Here is a 20,000-nt window from a genome sequence, read left to right on the forward strand (position 1 = left end):
GTTGCAGGTCATTGTTTTACCATAACTGAAACAACCCAAACCATATCTATATAGCATAGTGTATCGGCCTAATGTTAGCATTGGTAAACGTTTGGGTTGTTTCAGCTGTGGTGAAACCATGACCTGCAAAGCTAACCTGCAACCTGCAGTTCACACACTCTGTGTTGCCTGTGGTTATTGCATGTCATCAATAGTGCCACTTTGTGATCATCTGGCTTGAATGTTGGCATACACAAAACAGCGATTAGATTGATCAACTAATACACCTCATCTGTGGATTCTTCCATATGCCTCATGTGCACTTTTCTTCCTCTTCTGTTGCTCATTTTCACTTTCTTGATATTTAGTCCATATTTCATACCAGTGTAGCACTTTGAGTTATTTCAACAGAGAAAATCTATTAAAAAGTAGTTTGAAGTGCTACCTTTTCCCCCATGTAATTCATATAAGCGATAAACCTAGTAACAAAAGTCATGGCCACATAAGGACAGAGAAATTGTCTGCCTAGGGTTGGGATTGAACCCATCTTTCACCAGTTACACAAAAAATTATTAATATCAAGATAAAGCAAAAGGTAGGGAAGACTTGCATGATGGTGAAAATTACAATAATTAGTATTATTATCTGTATGATTATCTAGGCATGCCATCAAACTGCTTCAAGTAAGGAACAGCTAAAGTTAAGATGACAGCCATGGGAAAGTGGTTCAGAGTTAAAATGAAAAATAGAAATATTTTTTTTTACCACTTATTACATCATACCGGTACTAGAGATTGAAGTAGATGACCCATTATATTACTTTCCTAAGCGGTGGAGCAATAGAGTAAGCTGCTCGCGGTCCCTTCTGAGTTAGTCGAACTGCCCGCTTTGGTCAAGCAAGCGAGCTGAGGGCAGATTGGTGATTGAGCAAAGATAATCACCATTCTCCCCTCCGCTCACTTGTGTGACCAAAGCGGACAGTTTGACTAACTCAGAAGGGACTGTGAGCAGTCTAGTGGAGCAAGTGTAGGCAAATCATGTGGGCAAATTCCCATCACATTTGCAAGAGCTGAAAGACACTTTTCAGGAAGGGTCTCATGACAAAATTTAGGTCAAACACTGATAAATATAGCAGTAATAGTATTGTGTAAGACATCACCACAAAAAGGGGATTTCAAAAGGAAATAACTATTACAGAGCAGTTTTCAATTGAGTGTCGAAAGTAATTAGATAATTACTTTGGTTTATGATTACTTCACTCAGTGATTGGTTCAAAGTTCTCGCGCCATTTTTTCAACCAATCAGAAGTGAAACCAAAACCAATCGTGGCTCACGCGTGCACATTTTCCCGCGCTTTGTGTCGGCTATATGTAATTACTTTGAGTTTTGATTGGTTTGCCGGATTGTCTCAGTCCTTTTTTAATGGCCAAAGTAATTACTTTGGTTTTGGTTTTGGTTTTACGACACTCAATTGAAACTCGCTCTAACCAACACTCTGCAGTCTTCCTTTGTCAGAAAGAAAAAAAGAGGCTTTTAAAACGTGCTTTACTTTGGAAGAACAAAAAATAACCACTGGTGAACTTTTTGTTTCTAGCAAGATATTTGTGCTGAGCACTAGTAACAAAAAAATGTCAGAAATTTGAAGCAAGTGTTCACTTTGTTTTTTCCCTAGAATGGCCGGCCCTTTTACAGTAATCCTGCAGAGAAGAGAGAGAAATATTAGCTCCATTAATAATATGCTGCTTTATGTCATGTTTTTTACAGCTTTAGAAGTAATCACCCTTGGATTAGACTACGAGCAGTCCCTTTGTTTTCTTATAGTCCGTCGAGAGCGGAGCGAAAAAAACAGGCCGCGCGAAAGCTGGTGTCTGGGCGAAAGTTGGCCGCCCAGACACCAGCTTTCGTGCGGCCAACTTTCGCGCGGCCTGTTTTTTTCGCTCCGCTCTCGACGGACTATAAGAAAACAAAGGGACTGCTCGTAGTCTACCCTTGGATTGAATAATTTGAAGACCAGGAGGAAGTTACTACAAAAGCTCTACGGATCAGCAGAGAAAACAACATATTAAAAAAAAAGGATAGGCTGGGGGAACTAAGCTTGTACTGTGCTTCACATTTTTAATATGCAAATTTGTCTCAAAAACCGCATCTTGTTCTACCCAGATTGTCTTATCCTTTTATCCTTTATACTTATGAAAGGCAAAATATTGATCATAAAAAAAATCTGAAATTTTTTTCACGGTACAGAGCTATAAAGTATACTATTGAACCAAAAGTTGTAAAAAATGGTGTGTCTGACTCCAATTTTTGGATAACTCACTGTGCATCATCAATATTCAGAGCCGCTTTCAGGAAGGCTTGATTTGAATATTACGAGTTTGGTCTACTGAGGAAAAACATGTTTTAATTTTTTTTAGCTTTAAATCTGTGACAAGACCAAATGTCTTTGTTATATGGAGACCAAAAAATAGAGCTTCTTCACCATTAAAACTCAAGGTGTCTTTTATGGAGTTAATGGCTTGCAATGGATGGAGCGTGTAAAGTGCAGGTTGCAGGTTAATTTAAAAGTAATGTTGCAGGTCATTGTTTTACCATAACTGAAACAACCCAAAACATGACAAAAATGCTAACCTTTGGGTTCAACATTCTCTAAAGCACAGTGCTTAGGCCTAATGTTAGTATTAGTAAAGGTTTGGGTTGTTTCAGCTTCGGTGAAATAACGACCTGCAACCCTAATAATCCAGCATGTACCAGTACCTGGAGGAAAATCTTTGCCAAGTTGCTGAGCCTGGAATTTGAAGAGGCTGCAAATTTCTCCATGCAGTCAACAATGGCATCTGATGTGATCTCTGAGGTCAAAGTTGCACTTAGAATAAATAAACTCAAATTTTGGTTCATTAAGTCGCTTGACTATCATTAATGAAGAAAACACTGATTTACTGGACAACTGAAAACCATGCCCTATAACCTCAGTCAGTAAAATTGAAGAAATGCTGTGAACTGGTAAGGGCTTCATATGACAAACAATAATCCTAAATGAGTAACACTGGCAGCAAAATGTTTGCCTCTGCTTCAAAGCGAGTCTTGGTGCACATTTACCATACCAATAAAAATGGGTTTGACTTGCATGAAAATCCCCAAGTTTTTTTCATTTGGATGGTTGAGCACAAAGATTTGCTTTGAAACAGAAGCAAACAGCAATAAATTGGAAAATGGACGTTTAAAGAGGCTGTATTCAATAGCAAGGCCCACCCAATTTAATACTTGCCTGTGAGCAATTGATGTGTTGTTTACTCTTTACAATATTTAGCCTAATAAGACAGAATAACATGATCTGGATAAAAAAATTCCAGTGATAGCCTAACACCATGACATTTTGTTTCACTTACCTTCTCGTGTTTGTGGTGTGGTAAGAAACATCAGAGTAGTGATAGCTGACAAAACAGTTTCCTCATTAGAACTGATAAATAACGAAATTAATATTACCGGTAAGTAAAAAATGAATGAAACAACATCAGATGAATGAACAGAAAAAAACATATAGTAACATGTAGCATACCTGGACAAGCAATTGATTACCAAAGAAATTCCATCATTTTGTATAATATGCTGTTTGATCTCTTTGTCTGCCACATGGAAAATGAGGAATTGATGTGACAAGGTACAGTTAATTTAAGTTTGAGATACATTATTGTAAAATGTTGAACGCTGAAAATTAAACATTGTTGTGGAATTGTCTGCACCTCTATCTTAAAAAATCTAACAGCATCGAGGCATTTAAAACGGGCCTTGAGACTTTCCTTTTTCATAAAGCATTTATGTTACTTCACTCGATGTAATTTGCGATTTTATTCTTTGTTGTTTTTAAAACCCTTTTATAACCCAAAACCTAGACCTTAATTCATTTTACTATTTTATTCTTTTTTTATAATATGCAAATGCACTTTAAATTAGTTTATTAGTTTTTATATTTAATTCTTATAATTTAAGGAGGCTCGAACCAGTTTCAACACTTCCAAGTGGCGCTCTTATTAGAAGGATCGGAACCACAATGTTGTATCATGTATATATTTGGCAATATTGTGGTACCAAATGAAACACAAATCATTGCTCGTAAAAACACCCTTTATTTTGTCTTTAGTTGCTTATATCTCAAAAACGAACTTGGTTTTTTCTGAAAAGTAATCAGAAGGGCTGCGGATGATGATCGAAACTTTCTGCAAACTAGTGGATTCAGAGCCATCTTAATTTTGTAATTTTTTAAAGGTAGCTCTGAATCCTCTATACAGAATGTTTTTAAACTTTGCAGGAAGTTTCATCATGGCCTTCTAATGACTTTTCAGTAATAAAAAATGAGGGTACCAAGTTCGTTTTTGAGATATGAGCAACTAAATCCAAAATATAGGGTGTTTTTGCTGGGCTTTCCCATTGCCAAGGTAACATTACAAGGTAACATTAACATCATAATAATGACATTACATCATAATAATGATCACATCTTGTTTGGAAATAATCGGTGTTTCATATGGTACCATAACAATGCTGTTACGTGATACAGTGTTGTACCGTTATTCGATCTAAACAGAGTGTCTTAGAGTACTGTGTCTTCTAAGTGTTGAAACCCTTCAAGCCTGACCTTAATCATATGTAAAAGTATTGAGACTGTGAGTAATGCATTCCAAGAATGATTATATTATTATTATTAAGATAATTAAACAAAATTCTCGTACTATGTGACAAAATGAATGAAAATAGTGGGAGAATTGGGTGAATTTATTTCGAATCTCAAGAGCTGATTTTTGCAAGATATACAATAATGTAATTATCTAAAAACACAAAAGGTTTCTTTTGTTTCTTGTTCAGCAAATGGCACCGCCAAAGTTTTTTTGCATACGATAATTCTGGAATACAAACAAGAAATGGCAAAAAAAAAAAAAACAATGACAACAACAACAGAGAATTGCTTTTCCTTTCATTTCTAAACCATTTGTGGCAATTTAAACAAAAATTCGAAAATTTTAAAAAAATCAAAAAACCGTCACTTGATTAAACATTAATTATTATTATGACCAAAAATGATGGATATGCAAAAATGACGAATATGCAATGATGGATGTGCAATATGACCATGCATCCAGGCATTTAAGTTCTTTAAAAAATAAGCAAAGAATTCATTATGCAACAGTCTCATCTTTGTCAACAAAACATCCTTTTATAAAAATACTACAATAATTGCATAAGAGTCATTCTAGTATAGCACATGTATGTACGTGGGCCCTGTGGACTTAATTTAAATGTGAATACATACCCAGACTGCAATTGGACAATCCTCCAATTCCAAACTCAACAAAGTTTTCATTTTCCTCTGTGAGCATGTCTGTAATAAAGCCCACAAACTATTGTCACATTGTATAAGATTAACCAAGATTCCAAGGACATCTTGAGAGACAAAAAGTTTCAACCATCATCCAGTTGCTGTGAAAATGGTTCATACCAATAAAACACAACCTTGATAAGCAAACGTTAACAATACTGTAAATTATCATTCAAAAATAATATTATGTGCTTCATACCAAGGAAGAGGTCAACCACATTCAACTTCCTGAAATGATCATAGTTGATAGGATCATAGGCAAAGTTGGCAAGATTTGCCAGGATTTCTTCTTTAGCTCCTGACAAAAACAAAAAGCCCTCCATTTGTGGTCATCCAGTGTTTTGGGTTGCTTCATATAAGGAATTGTAAAGGATCATTATTCAATCAATGACCTGGGGTACAGTGTATCACTCCAATTCAACAACTATGTTTTTGTTAAGATATCGTCTGTCATGAGAAAGCAGTCGGAGATGGTCAGTCAACATTTTATCAGTTTTGGCCACACATTGCAAGACAGCAATGGACAAAAAAACAAGTTAGTTTCTTAAGATGAAACTATGGTCCTGCATCAGACTGAGGAATGAAACAAAATACATTATTATATCTTATTGGATGACTTAGTGTGTAGTATCAGGAGATATTTTTACAAGTCTCGCTGTATTTTGGCAAGCCTCTAGGGCGAGTCAAAAGACAAGAGACGAGTAAAAATACCCCATGGTAGTACACACTAAATCATCCAATAAGAGATTTTTTATTCAACTCAGTCAGAAAATAAAAGAAACATAAAGCTTAAAGTGGTACTATGATCAAAAAATCATTTCCTTTTTTTCTTCAGATTTTGAAAGCGTGTTTGCTTAACACCTAACTGGCAAAATTTTGAGCTTTGAGTTTTATCCAAAGGCTGTCTATTTTGAGTGTAAGTTTTGGATTTCACGGTCCGCCATTACTCACGTTCAAAACTGGACGATTGGACCTCAGAGGGTTGGATCTAGAGAAAATGACGTCATTTACTCACTAGCTTAAAATTTCAGCGTGTAAACGCAATTTATTACATATGCAAAACACGGGTTTAAAAGTCTGAAAGCCCGAAACTCCCGTGCTGCATATTAATTCGGCCGCGTACACACGCATTGCATTCTTAAACTAGCGAGTCTTTGACGTCATTTTCTCCTCGACCCAGCTCTCTCAAGATTTTAAAGTTAGTAATGGCGGACCAATAAATAAGAAAATTCCAGTTAAAATAAACAGGTGTCTTTTTAAAATCAGAACTTAAAACTTGGGTCAGTTAGTGTTTAGTTAACATAGTTTTGAAAAGAAAAAAAAGAACTGTTTTTTTGGTCGTAGTACCACTTTAACTTATAACTTGCTTCCTCACATGACAAACTACCTTACGTGACTATTCAGTGAGTGACCGTCCAGGTTTCATGCGTTTATCTTAGGTTGCTGTTGATTGGTCAAAATGAAGACTTGTCAAACCCATCAATCGAGTCGTCAAGCAAAGCGTCATGCATTTTATTTCAAACACTTGCCAGAAAATTCTTTGTTATAAGGTCTACAGATATATTAACAATGATGACCTCGGTTTTCAAGTAAAATTCCAGTCTTTGATGAAGAAATGACATAAAAGGTTGTCAAGTTCCTCAGGAGGAATTTCTTCAATGGCCCTTGCTTCAGTTTCAAGGACTCGCACTACCATTTCAGTAGGCTTGCAATAATGTCACTTTTCCTCTTTCTGTTGTATTTACATTTCGGTTTTCTGCTGACTGCAGCTGAATGATAAATACCTCTTTCTAACCGAGTTTGAGGGCCATACATGATTGTAAATTACGGCCTGCTTTTTTCCCCTTAGATTTATGGCCCTGAAGCACGAAGCATGCATGCCATAAATCGAAGGGGAAAAACAAGGGTCCGTATTTACAGTATGAACTAAGAAAACAAGGTTAGGAAGATGTTTATTATAAATTATCTCTTTAGTGCTCAGCCATGTGGGCAAAGAAACTAGTTGAATTCAAGCAGAAGGTTCAACTGCTACAAAAATTATTGTATCAAAATCCGAAAAACTAATAAAATCTTCTTGGGTGTTTGAAATAGCTGCTTGCTACAGTAAGATTCAAACAGTTTTACAATACAGGAATGGCACGAAAAACTTCCTAGAGGATGTTTTACCGTAATCTCAAATTTAGCAGGCCGTATGGCGGGCAGTACTGTAGAACATGGTCCCCTAATTTATCCAATCACAGTGTGTGTACCATAATCTGTTAAAGGAAGATCATTTGCTAGTCAACATCATGATCATTAGCCCATCATTGGACAAACTAAGATGGCAAAAACTTTAATACCGGTAATAATGGTCTTTTAATCGTCACAGCCCAAGTTTCTGGGCTTGTCACTCTGATCAAACTGTCTTAGGTACAGTAAACACCCGCGTATAAGAACCTAGTGATTTAAGAACCTACAGGCTGAAATAGGGCATTTTAGTACCCAAATATATAAGACCCTATTTAGGCTGGCAAAGAGCAATAGGTTCTTATACAAAAAAACACTCTTATTTTGTAGCCAAAATACTGGATTTTAATTGATAGAAATTGTGAAATTTCGGAGAAACACCATGAAAATTATTTGTTTAATTGAAAATCTTATAAATACAGAGTATAGAATACTGTATAAAATTATACTGGTGTAGCCTTGGGACTTGAATCTGTAGAGTGCCCTGACTTTTGCTCCTGTGAAATACACATTACTGCTTGTCTTTTTCAGTCCAACTGTAACAGTGATACCCAAAGAAAATGTTTGTTCTTTCTGTGCTTCAATCATTTAGGAATTTATTGTTTAAAAAAATAAGGCTTGGCATTTTTGCTGTTTAAAATACAAATGTTCAACCATTATGACATACTTAGTTCTCTGAATGGTATCACTATGACAACTCCTACAAATAAGAACCTACTAAGAACCTAATCAGCCTGAGTTCGGAAAAACTACCCCAAAATATAAGAACCCATTCAGCCTGAACCCAAAAATTCTAGGTTCTTATACGCGGGTGTTTACTGTAGCATGCACATCAAATTAATTTTGACAATCGAGCCTTAAGTACAAAGATCGATATGTCTAGGAGTGCGATCAAGATTTAAAATTGGCCAGGGTTTGAAACTGTCTCCAAGCAAGACGGCTTGCACATACTCAATAAAGATCTTACACAATTTCTGCACAGTGCTTTCTTTCTCATTGAGTTGTAAGAAAGGCTCTGCTGGCAGGGTGGGGACAGCCCTGAATGTTATTATCGTCGGCCCTGCCAAACCACACATGCACTCCTAAACACTTTTTCTCAATTATCTGTATGAGGGAGCAGGGATGGAGCAGTGTTACGAGCACTGGCCTGCCTCCAATGTGGCCCGGGGTTCGAATCCCAGAATTGGGGTCACATGTGGGTTGACTTGGCTGGTTCTCTACTTTGCTCCGAGAGGTTTTTCTCCCAGAACTCCGGTTTTCCCCTCTCCTCAACAACCAAGGTTAGGCATGAGTTTTGATTTGTGTTGATTTGATTTCTATACAGCTGTGTCCCCTAGTAGACCATTTTCGAATTCTCACAGCTGGACTGGATCTAGCCACCCCACAAGCACTGAGCCTCCTTTTGTCTTTTTCTTTACTGAGGAGGAGAAAAGGAGGCTCTGCCCGAATCGCGTCAACTCTTTGAAGCCGCCGCAGCCCGAACTTCTGGACTAGTCTCTTGTTTTCTCTCGTCAAACCGGTTTTTCCAGTGCGAGCATCTGTTTATTGACAAAACCGATGGTTATAATTGCAGTGCATATTCAATAAAGATCTTACTCGATTCATGCAGAGCCTTTCTCGAGAACGCCAAAATCGAGCAAGCAAAAGAAAGGCTCTACTACCAGGGTGGGATCTAGCATGCAATGGAGGCTAATGCGGGCAAATTTAAAATTTGCATTTGAAAATATTTGCCTGCATTAGCCTCCATTTCATGCAGATCCAGTCCAGCCGTGAGAATTCGAAAATGGTCTATTGAGGCACTATTATTAACCTTATTTTATTCTCCAGAGACAAAAAAAAACAGGAGTAACTTAAGAATACCCTGCCACTTTACTTTGATGACAAAGAAACTGTGGCTACCCGGAAACACCTTATTGTTCCAAATTTTCAAAAATTTGTGCGGATTCTAACTCGTGCACAATAGACCATTTTACAGTTGTAGCTAAGTTACCTGGCCTACGAATGGAAGCGAGGATGCCGGTGACCCTGTTTTGATACAAATCTCCGTGCTTTTGTAATGGTAATACGGACTAATTAGAATTACAACAACACAATTTGCATGATAAAACCAGTCGGGGCTGTATCAATGCAAGGTCACCGGCAGCCTCGCAGCCATTCATAGGCTAGGTCGCTGAGCAAACAACTCGTGTAAAATGGCCTATTATAAGCTTATGCCATTGCACTTTCAGCACTTTTGTTTGAAGGCAGAGAGATAAATTAAAGTACTGCAAATCGAATACCTTGTCGATCCGTATCCTGAAATTCCGTCACTAGAGCCTGTAAGTATTCAAACCTTCCAAGATCGTCTGGACCTGTCCTGCGATCTATGCGCGCTTGACTTGTGAACATTTCAATTCAGTCCACCATGTTGACTACTTCGCCCTCCCAATAAATAAGTGCTTCGTGTAAGAATACATAAACTGTCCCGAGTTTATTGAGCGGCAAACGAATATTGTGTTTATTCTTGGTGAAGTGATGCGAGAAATATGGTATGGCAAAAGTATTTGTATTTACATTTGGGATTTCTTGACAGACAAGGCACGATTTAATGGCGTCTAACACGCAGAAGAAAGTTGTTCTTGTTGGACAATTCTGTGTCGGCAAAACCGCTCTGGTTATCCGCTACACCAAGAACAAGTTCAACGAATTGTCACGCTATCAACCTGTAAGATCGCTAATGTTAATCTAACGGTGTTATTCATAATTGCGAAGATAAACAACGGATTGTGATTCATGGATAAAATTTCGTTACTTTGATTGTTATTAATAGCATTTTTGATAGTTATCCGCAAACATTTACATGTAACTTGGTCACAGAAGAAGGTAAGCTAAGAAGAGACTTTATACGGAAAGCTAGTGGATAAATAATTGATCAAGAAACAATGATTGTTTCTCCCCTCTTTCAACAATCCTTTGGAAATTCCGGCGTTCAAAGATCAAAGAGCTTCAAATTCCAAAAGGAAGGTCCTCAACATTACTGAAGAACAGATTATTCCGGGACCCAGCGTGATCATTTAGTGATTTACAATGTGCTTATTGTATTCTTCGTAGACAATTGGAGCTGCCTTTGTATCCAAACAAGTGATTGTGGGTGAAAAAGGCGTCACTCTTGGAATTTGGGTGAGTAGCTATGATAAACAAAGATTTCCCATCCAGTTTATAGGCGCTACTGTCATTACCCAAAGGAGAGCTTTCTGCCGGGTCGAGATATTATTTTTTACTTCTTATTGAATAAGTATCCGTTTTTTTCCACCTATTTTTAACCTTTTCACTCCCTTAATTAAGGGCCACTGAGACTTATAAATTTTACTCTGTCTAACACCAGACGATTTTAATCGTCAATGGGGAACCTCACAGGAGTGAACGGGTTAATTCTTTTTTTTCAATTCTGAGTGGCAGTCTCGAAAGTCACATGCTGAACATTGTTATTTGTTTTTGTTTCATATTACTGAAGGACTTCTTTAGTTTGAAAGCTACGTTTTCCTTGTAATTATTGTGAAAATGAATGGAAACTTTTTTGCTAAAAATCAAGAGGGGCTCAGGTTGGCAGAAACTGACAAAAGATTTCTTTGCTTGCAAAGTAATCACGAAAACATATAATAGCATTAGTGCATTGATTTTCGGAGGTTTATTAAATCGGTTTGAAACGCTGCGGACGAGTGCAAGAAAACAAACGATGCAAAGAAAAGAAGGAAAAAATTGTGAAAGGTTAAAAGGATGGTTGAAAGAAATAGTAATAAGGAAAGTTGGAAAGAAGAAAGAGGGTCTCCCAGGGTTTGGGGGAACAAGGGAACACGGCTAATTTGAACTGGGGAACAAAAAGCTGAGAATAAGTTTGGAAGTAATTTCGGGAAAAAGGGAACACAAGCAAACTTTTAAAGGGAACAAGAAAACTAGGACCCCCCCCCCCCCCCCTCAATAAAGACAAGAAATTCAGTTTCTCGGCCTTTGATAACGAAATTGCTGAAGGCGGACCAAAACAAAAAATAACTTGTTCTCAATAAAACACTGATAGATAATGGCTTGATCATGGCTCAAAGCCTTTCGAAAGCCGCAGTTCCAATATAATTATGACTTCAATGAGCTCTTTTCTTTTTGCTTTTTTTGCCGTTTCTTATCACCGTCATTTAATATATTTAGGGCTTATTCTGTTTTATCGTTCTCATGCTTGCTCTTTCAGTCCGCCGCTCGTCACCATAATTTCGTTTCTTTATCCGGGCTCTTTCTTGCTCTTTCTCTCTGTCTTATTCTCTCTCGTTGTCTGTCACTGATATTTCACCTGTTTTCTAGCGCTCTTAGTCGTTCTCTTCAAAGCTGAGCATCGCTTACTTACTGTTGCATTTACTCGTCGCCTGCTTTCGCAGCTTTCTGTCTGAAAAAATAGCTTGTTTTTTGGTTGCCTTCAAAATTTTTGCTTGTTTTAATAAAAGGCAATGTCAAGTGCACTACGCTGGCCATTCACCTTCCTGCCAAAAAACGCGGGTTCCAGCGGTTCGACATTTAGCTTGCCGTGAAATGTTGAACGGTTCGGACAGACGGTCGTACAATGGCGTCGTGATCAACCAAAATTTCTCGCATCGTGTTACCATATTTTCTTGCCAACCATGGTGCTCCGCTCGACAATTGCTCTTTAATTTGTTTTTACACAGGATACGGCGGGTTCAGAACGATTTGAAGCAATGAACAGCCTATACTATCGCGGAGGGAAGGCGGCCATTGTCTGTTATGGTAAGCTCGGTAACAATTTAGACAGGAAATTATCGCTGTGTTGTCTGGCATCAGAAAGCAATTCAAGGATTGAAGTAAGTATTGTACTGATGACAAACCAATTTTGGTCATTTTTTGGCGGGCTGGCACCCGGAGAAGGAATTTACTTTCTGTCGGGACTGGACGAAGAAATCACGAGCAAATCGGCACTAGAAAGAGCTTACTAGGCAGGCGAACTGTTCGAGCGCGCCTCCTAACACTGCTGCCTGTGTAACGTCATTCGCCTCGTCCCCACTGACTGCCGGCCGCCTCTGGGTATCCGACAATGGCAGGAATGAGTTTGAGTATTAAACCTCAGGCTGTTTGTTTCGCTTTTTCTTCTTCTGAGTTAGTAAAATGGCATTGTATTTTTCGGCCTCATAGACTACAAGCAGGTATTCTCTATTTTCGAATGCCCCAGAATACACTTTGTTTGTCCCCCAAATTTTGCATCAACTATTGTTTTCAAATGCTATTGTGGACACTGCATATTCCCAAAAGCATTTGAAAACAATAGTTTGTGCAAAATTTGGGAGCATTCGAAAATAGAGAATTGCTTTCGCTGCACAACTCGAAATTTAAACTTCCTCTAATTTGCAAATGCTTGCGTTCAATTTTCAGACATCAGTGACAGCTCCAGTTTTATAAAAGCCAAGACTTATGTGAATGACATAAGAGCAAATAATCCAGTGAGTATTGATGTTCACTACAGAGTTAAGGTCGGACGACCGGATTCCATGTTGCGGCATTTCTTAAAGCACACCTAACCGCTAAAAATATTTATGTCGTAAATAAAGAAGCACGTTTTCCAGAGTACTTCCTCGAAAGAATTTTTGGATTTGCTTAATTCTTCGATTTTTTTTAACTGCAGAAAATCTAGTCTGCGTGCAAACGTCTCCTCGTGATATCCTGTGTTGCACGCGGAAACAAAGAAAATAGGAGACGTCTGCTCGCAGGCTACAGAAAATCCCGCCGAAATTTAACGACACCACTAACTTTTATTAGTATAAATACACAGGTGGTTATACAAAATCGCACGCTCTCATTGGCTCACTATCTCGGATTATCAGCCGATAATCACCTCGACGGACAAAATGGCTGCCAGTAGTCGTTTTGCCACTGTAAGTGAAGATGATTTCGCGTTGAAATGTTTTTTTTTTTCTCTTGTTTGAAATAATCACCTGTGTATTTATACTAAAACAATTATTGGCCTCAGGCTCAGTGATTATCGGTGAATATTCACCTCGACTTCGTCTCAGTGAATATTCACCGATAATCACTTCGCCTTCGGCGAATAATTGTTAATTAAAGTCCGAGCACGGAAAAAATGGGAAAGAATGGCGCTAGTGACGTCAATTCAAGAAGCTCACGGTGAAACTTAGCTCCTATCGTTGTTAATATCATCATGTGGAAAGAAAAGAATGCCTACAGTTTGCGTTGCTGCGATGAACACGAAGCGGAAGGTTTACCGATTTATGGCATACCATTTTTTAAAGATGATCGCCAAAAGGGGAAGGAAGAAATGGGTCGATTTCGTAAAACAGAAGAGAGTGGAGCAGCCGTCGAAGCAGTTAGGGATCCGCGCACTTCGAGCTCGCTCCAATTCTCCAGCTATTGACCGCGCGCCATTCGACGCACGGAGAGTCTGTGTGCAGGAAAACTTTGAACGGGATTTAAACCCCATGATCGTGCTGCACTGCTCTACCAACTGAGCTCAGTTTCAAGCCAGCGGTAAGCAGGCGAGGCCGTCAGAGAAAGCAATGGTCTCGAACAGACAGCGAAGCGCTATGACTGAAGGCCAAGTATTTTTCCGCCCGTCCTCAACTGTCTCAGACATATTGTGTTTCATCGTGTGGCTTCTTTTAGACTCGTTTGAGTACAGAGAATCGGAGATGTAGTTTGGATAGAAGCTATACACCTTATTCCAAAATGGCCACCATTTTAGCATTCTTTTGTTTGTTTGCAAATTAGCCCTTGTTGCAAACATATCCAAAAAGCCATCGTCGTTCTAGCACGGTAAGTGCTATTTTCCTTTGGTGCAAACATATCCAAAGAACGATCACCTGTGATAGTTTCGAGAAGGGATGTTTTTAATGCTGGCAGTTTTTAAGGAATCTGGGGCCGGTTGCATAAAAGGGTTACACCAGGGACGTTTGGGCTTTAGCAAACATCTGACGTTACTCAGGACGGCCACGACAAAGATTTAGACCAGATAAGGTAAGGGCTAAGCGTAAGATGGTCGTAAGGTGGTCTTCACCTGTGTCGTGACTGATTCTGTTGTTTCCGCCCACGCCTTTTTCTTTTGCTGAATCAAATTCTGACTTTAGCATATCTTCCTTTTTGGAAAAAAGATATATTAATTTGCGTATTTCGGCATCCGAAAAGCAAGCTTTTCGACTTCGTGGGTTTACCTCCTGAGCCATTTTCAAACGAAGCCCACCTGACTCTCCAATATGAAAAACAAAAAATTCTCATTCATTCTGCAACTGACGTTGCACGTGTACATCTGGCCTAATTAGGGAGCTTAAGCACGCGCGTTTTTGAGACGCGGACGGCAACCGCGCGTGCTTAAGCTCCCTAAATTACCTGTGTATATCCGTCGTCAACGCCCCGTGCACGTCCGCCGTAGATGGGACCTAGCAACGACAGACGTCCGGCTAACGGCGGACGTAAAGGGCTGGTCGTCATAAGAGCACTATTATGCAACTGGCCCCCAGGGAGTCGAAAGTTACTCGCTGAAATTCGTACTAAGTTTGGGTAAAACTGGCCCTTTATGTCTCTATTTCACAGCAATGCATGCTTTACGTATGTGGAAATAAAAGTGACTTAATCGACTCAGGCGAACGATTAAGAGAGGTCTTCTTCGATGAAGCTGTCAGTTACGGACAAGGTATTTAAGATTATATTGATGGTGTGCCTGCCCTTAATTTACGGTTTCCATTCCAATTCCATTGATGAACGGTATTCGTGGTTTTGAAGAAGCCGGAGCTGGCGGGGAGTCGCTGAAATAGAAGTAATTCCGGGGGAAGACCGGCTTTTCAGCGGTGATAAATATCTGAATGCAGAGTGGGTAACTGTTCGTCCTTGTAGGTTTTTTTTGCAATAATGTGAATCAGTTATGTAGGACATTTCTGTAAGTAACGAGAAGGGGTAGGTTTTTCCAAACGTTAACCGTGTAGCTATTACAGTGTTATTTTTGAAGTGCTGTTTTTATACTCATGTACTCTTTTCGAGCGTTAGCTTTAGTTATAGAAATGGGCCCACTCAAGGATAAAGAAAAGCCCTTATTGTGTCGTTAAAAACGACAAGAAACCAATGTAAACAACTGGCTTTGAAATTCTTCGACGCTCTTCATTTCATTGGTTCGAAAGTCTCGGAGCCATTATTGCGTCACCGTTTTCACAACGTTTCGCTTTTGTCGGCGTTTTTACTGTTGATCCAAAAGCGCAGCAAACAAATATGTTTGTTCAAATCAGCCTTATGTTATTCCAGCATTTGTTTTTCTTTCTTTCTAGGAGTAAACGCAAAGATGGTGATAGAGACATCAAGCAAAACCGGCCAGAACGTGGGTCAGTATATTTTCCTGATGTTACATTTAGGGTTCCCTGCTATGCAATCGTGAATCCAAACACACTATGTTCACCTGCCTCTAAACAATCTCACCCCACTTTTTGCTGCCGGTTAATGTCATTTACAAGTTTGATTTTATGACTTTGTTCACCAACCTAACCTTTTTTGACCTTCTCGTGCATATTTTTCTTAGAGGAACTTTTCACAAGAATAGCAGAAGACTTGCTGGAAAGACCTTCCGGTTAGTATGAAATAATAAGAAATGATACTTTAACTTTCAACCAATCAAATCAGCCTCAGACGATAGCATGAAACCGCTTCTTAGCAAATTAGTGATTGGTGAATAATGCTTAGTGATTGGTCAATTAACGGTGGCTGAGTGGTTGTAAAAAGCGCCCGGCTGTTTTCCGCCGATAACAAATTCGAAAGAACCTTTGGTATCTTCAATATTAATTTATCTCCTTTCTTCATCAAACTGGTCATGTGACCGACACTTGGTAAATTTTCAGGCATTGCAGCTGGGGTTTCAGTTATGAATCCGAGAATTGATTGTTGTCTAGCTTAGCCACAATGCAAAATTCCAGAAAAAAAAGACCTCCTAAGATCAAGGTCATCCCCTGTGTCTAACGACTTCCACTCAGATTGTCGAAAAGCCCTGCCTGACAACAGTCCTCAGGAAAACACTCTTCTTCCATCTGGCATGGCATGCCTTGGATCATACCATTTTCAATTATCTCACTGATCGACTGCCTTCTTTTCCAAATAGATAACTTGGAGCGGCAGACAAACAAGTTTCAAATAGACGACTCAGTTCAAAACCAGAGGGAAGACTATTGTAGAAGTTGCTAAAGAAGGCGCATCTCGCCATAGAACCGAGAAATGAAACCCGCATAGGTTTGTCACCAATTGTTTCCAATTGTTAACGCCAGGTTCATCTTCCTTTGTTATGGGATACAAAGCACATCGCCTCAATGTCATGCAAGATTTCCAACCGAAAACGCTCATCTCTACATCGAGACGAATAATGCGTTGATCACTTCAATCCTCAAGAAAGACTTGAATTTAATTCACGGAAGACAGAAGCTTGGTGGGAGCTTAAGGTAAAGCAAGAAAGACGACGACGGGTGCGACTGAGAATGCCATTTAAAAGTTTATGCAACGTCGCGTTGTAATCATTTTGCGGCGGTCCGTTCTAAGGTGTTCGGCATGGGTCTAGTGTGTTGGAAGAAAACAAAAAATGTATTGTCGGGTGCTCACGTCCCGGCCCTACGCAACCTCAAATGTGGTCAATTCACGTCGTTTTTAGAGAGCTTTCGATTCTAGGACGAGAACGACTACGAGTACGAGATTTTCTCGTAGAGCAACAGGGAGCGCGCGTAAACCAGCGTCATTTTGACTGGAAAAACGTGATACCGTCGTCGTTTTGCAAAAATGTCGTCGTGTCAAAACAAGTCAACAACACTCTAGTCGCAGTTTTGGGATTTTTCGATCAGCAAAAAGGTCCAAAAAGGCTCAGTTACCAGCAATAAGAATAACTGAGCAACCTATGCTGCTTACAAAGAGTATTTGCGATAAAAACGGGCAGTCAAAACCCGTCCCCGTCCTGGAATCTACAGGTCTCTGTTGTCAGGACGAGGACAACAAAGGCATGTGCCAAAATGTCCATTGTTTTTTGGCGTCCTTTCTTGTGTAGGCTCCCTATTGGAATACAAAGACGCATTATAAATAGTTTGTTTGCTCCCCGCTTCTTGTCCGAATTCGTGTAAGGATGGCTGATAATCCAAAATGGCGATCAACAGTTATACCACATTGCGGAAGGGACGCGTTAGAGATTTTCTGATGGGATAAGAGATTTAAAATTCTAGAAATCTGAAAATTAAACATAGTCTTGTCAAATAATCACATTGTCCTTAATGATTTTATTTTCACCGCAAAAACTTTCAAGGAGCTCTATACGCCTACACGGTGGATGGATGGATTCGTGATCTGCACTTGCCAAAGGAACTGCGTTTTTTATAAGCATGCACGTCTTCATGTTCAAGTCACCACAGAAACAGCAACGCCGACAAAAACTGGATTTCATACTTAAAAAAACCTGCTGCAAGCTTAGCACGCGTTTTGCTACATTGCAATCCCTCCTCTACTTACCACCTTCGAGGTTCTGACAATGTAAGCAGACAGTACTGTTTCGGCCTTCTGGGCCTCATCCGTGCAGTCCTCGAACCAAATTCAATCCAATTCTTACTTACTTTGCCAACATCGTACGAACAGGACAGGACAAAATAAAAGCAAAATAGCTACGATCACATAATTGTTTATTGCGACGCGAAGTACTCGTTGGCGTTGCTTAACTCCTCACGCTTGACAGAGAGATTTAGCATCGTGTTATAAACGGCATATGGCAAACGTCCACCTAAACTTGCGTTTTGCATGGAATGGAAAAAGCGCATTTCTGCGTGTTTGCTACAGGTATCAAGTAACTTCTCAAAAGAAATGGACGAGTTGAAAGTTTGCAGCCTAGCGTTAACCATAAACGCGATACTATTAGGAGGTTTTAACGTGACGTCATCGCCGCTGCTTATTTCCCGTTCGTAAACGGTCGTTGCCATTTGAAACGGTCGATGCCATCTTTTAGCTCTGAATTACACTCATTAGGTCTAAGAACTCAAAAGGTTGCGGTTACTGGGAGTTGTGTCTCGCTGGTCATATGAGTTAGGGTTCGGGTTATGGTTCTGTTTAGGGTGAGGGCTAAGAACCCGAGTTCGAGTCTTGAAATTCTCGGACTCTTTTTTTCCTCCAGTTTTTCTTTTATAAATGTTTTTTTTTTTCCTTTTTTGTCTCAATTTTTGTTAATATTTTTTCTTAGTTTGTTTCTTTTAATTTTCTTTGAAGTGAAGTGTGCAGTCGACCGTTATAAATGGCATCGACCGTTTCAAATGGCAACGGCCGTTCTGAGAAATGACAACGACCGTTTACGAGAGGGAAATTTGCATCGCCGCTATGCTGGTGGACGAAAACAAAAGATCTCTGATAAGCTTCTTTTGTTCGTCCACCAGATGTCGAACATTTCTCTATTGTTATTGGTGTCTCTAGAGGTTGGTTGAAAGGGTCTTATATGATCTCACTAGTAATCTTATACCTACGAATTACGCTCGGTGTCGGAGAACTTAGAAAAGGAACTTAAGGACTTCAATAACGGTTAATTCTCTGGGCTGGAAATACTGATACTTGAAGTGTAACTTCCAATCAACGGCACCTTCTGACCTAAAATAACGACAAATACTGAGACGAGAAACAAGCCAAAAAATCTGAACATCTGTTGCGAACAGATATGCGAAACTTGACTCTAAAGGATGTCCGTATCTGCTTAGTGTTATCTCCGCTATGAATTAATGTAAGTATTAAAGGGAACATCGGAAGGAAATTATGTTTACAAACAAATTTTTTCGAAATTTGTTTTTAAACAATGTTTATATCAAGAAAAGTAATTTTTAAAATCGCTTAGTTTCACTTCACGGGCGCAGCCATCTTGAATAATTGTGACGTGTTACAGTTGCTCTATTGTTCTGACACAAAGAGCTTTTGTCTAATTGCTGGTTTTCACTCACGTGATCAACAGCCATGTTTTTCAACGAAAACAAAAGGAAGCGTTTGCATAATAATAGAGTTAAATTCCCGGAGGATTTGGTCGGGGCACCAACATGGCCGCCTTTTCTTTGTTTAGGGCACCAACATGGCGGTCGTGACGTCATGTGAAAACCGAGAATAACAATAGGGCAACCGTAACACGTCACAATTATTTAAGATGGCGGCGCCCGCGAAATTTGAAAACGATTCATTTTAAGACTTATTTATTTCGGACACATACACTTTCTTTGAAAAGTACTTTAGACTGACTTGACTGTAACGGTTATTTCCTGTGAGTTAAAGTCATTTTTGTGTTGAAGTAGTGGTTCCCTTTAACGAAAGCAATCACGAGAACGGCCTCTTTCTGGGCATGTGCTAAAACACAGAAGTGGGATTCTGGACGATATTGGACGATAGACAATGGACGACAGATGATGGACGA

The 20,000-nt window shown here is 39.3% G+C and overlaps 2 protein-coding genes across 3 annotated transcripts; one reads left to right on the forward strand and one right to left on the reverse strand.

Annotated features, from left to right (window-relative positions):
- Positions 1-381: 381 nt before the first annotated feature.
- Positions 382-10,017, reverse strand: LOC138060073 (armadillo repeat-containing protein 7-like). The gene is made up of 7 exons (XM_068905773.1): positions 9,856-10,017; positions 5,550-5,648; positions 5,285-5,353; positions 3,536-3,602; positions 3,366-3,436; positions 2,734-2,825; positions 382-1,676 (listed from the first exon to the last, which is right to left on the reverse strand). Exons 1-7 carry the CDS (start codon positions 9,962-9,964, stop codon positions 1,632-1,634), a joined length of 552 nt encoding a protein of 183 aa, XP_068761874.1. The 5' UTR covers positions 9,965-10,017; the 3' UTR covers positions 382-1,631.
- Positions 10,018-10,037: 20 nt separating this feature from the next.
- Positions 10,038-17,830, forward strand: LOC138060072 (ras-related protein Rab-24-like). 2 transcript variants are annotated; one of them, XM_068905771.1, is made up of 8 exons: positions 10,038-10,280; positions 10,667-10,735; positions 12,265-12,343; positions 12,983-13,050; positions 15,152-15,251; positions 15,877-15,930; positions 16,125-16,172; positions 16,698-17,830. In XM_068905771.1, the coding sequence occupies exons 1-8, from the start codon at positions 10,164-10,166 to the stop codon at positions 16,778-16,780; spliced, it is 618 nt and encodes a 205-aa protein (XP_068761872.1). In that variant the 5' UTR covers positions 10,038-10,163; the 3' UTR covers positions 16,781-17,830. The 2 variants fall into 2 exon arrangements, with proteins under 2 accessions (XP_068761872.1, XP_068761873.1); XM_068905772.1 differs by having other exon boundaries at positions 10,052-10,104.
- The last annotated feature ends 2,170 nt before the right edge of the window (positions 17,831-20,000 follow it).

Source organism: Montipora capricornis, chromosome 8 (genome assembly GCF_036669925.1).
Source record: "Montipora capricornis isolate CH-2021 chromosome 8, ASM3666992v2, whole genome shotgun sequence".
In the NCBI taxonomy this organism is placed as follows: domain Eukaryota; kingdom Metazoa; phylum Cnidaria; class Anthozoa; order Scleractinia; family Acroporidae; genus Montipora; species Montipora capricornis.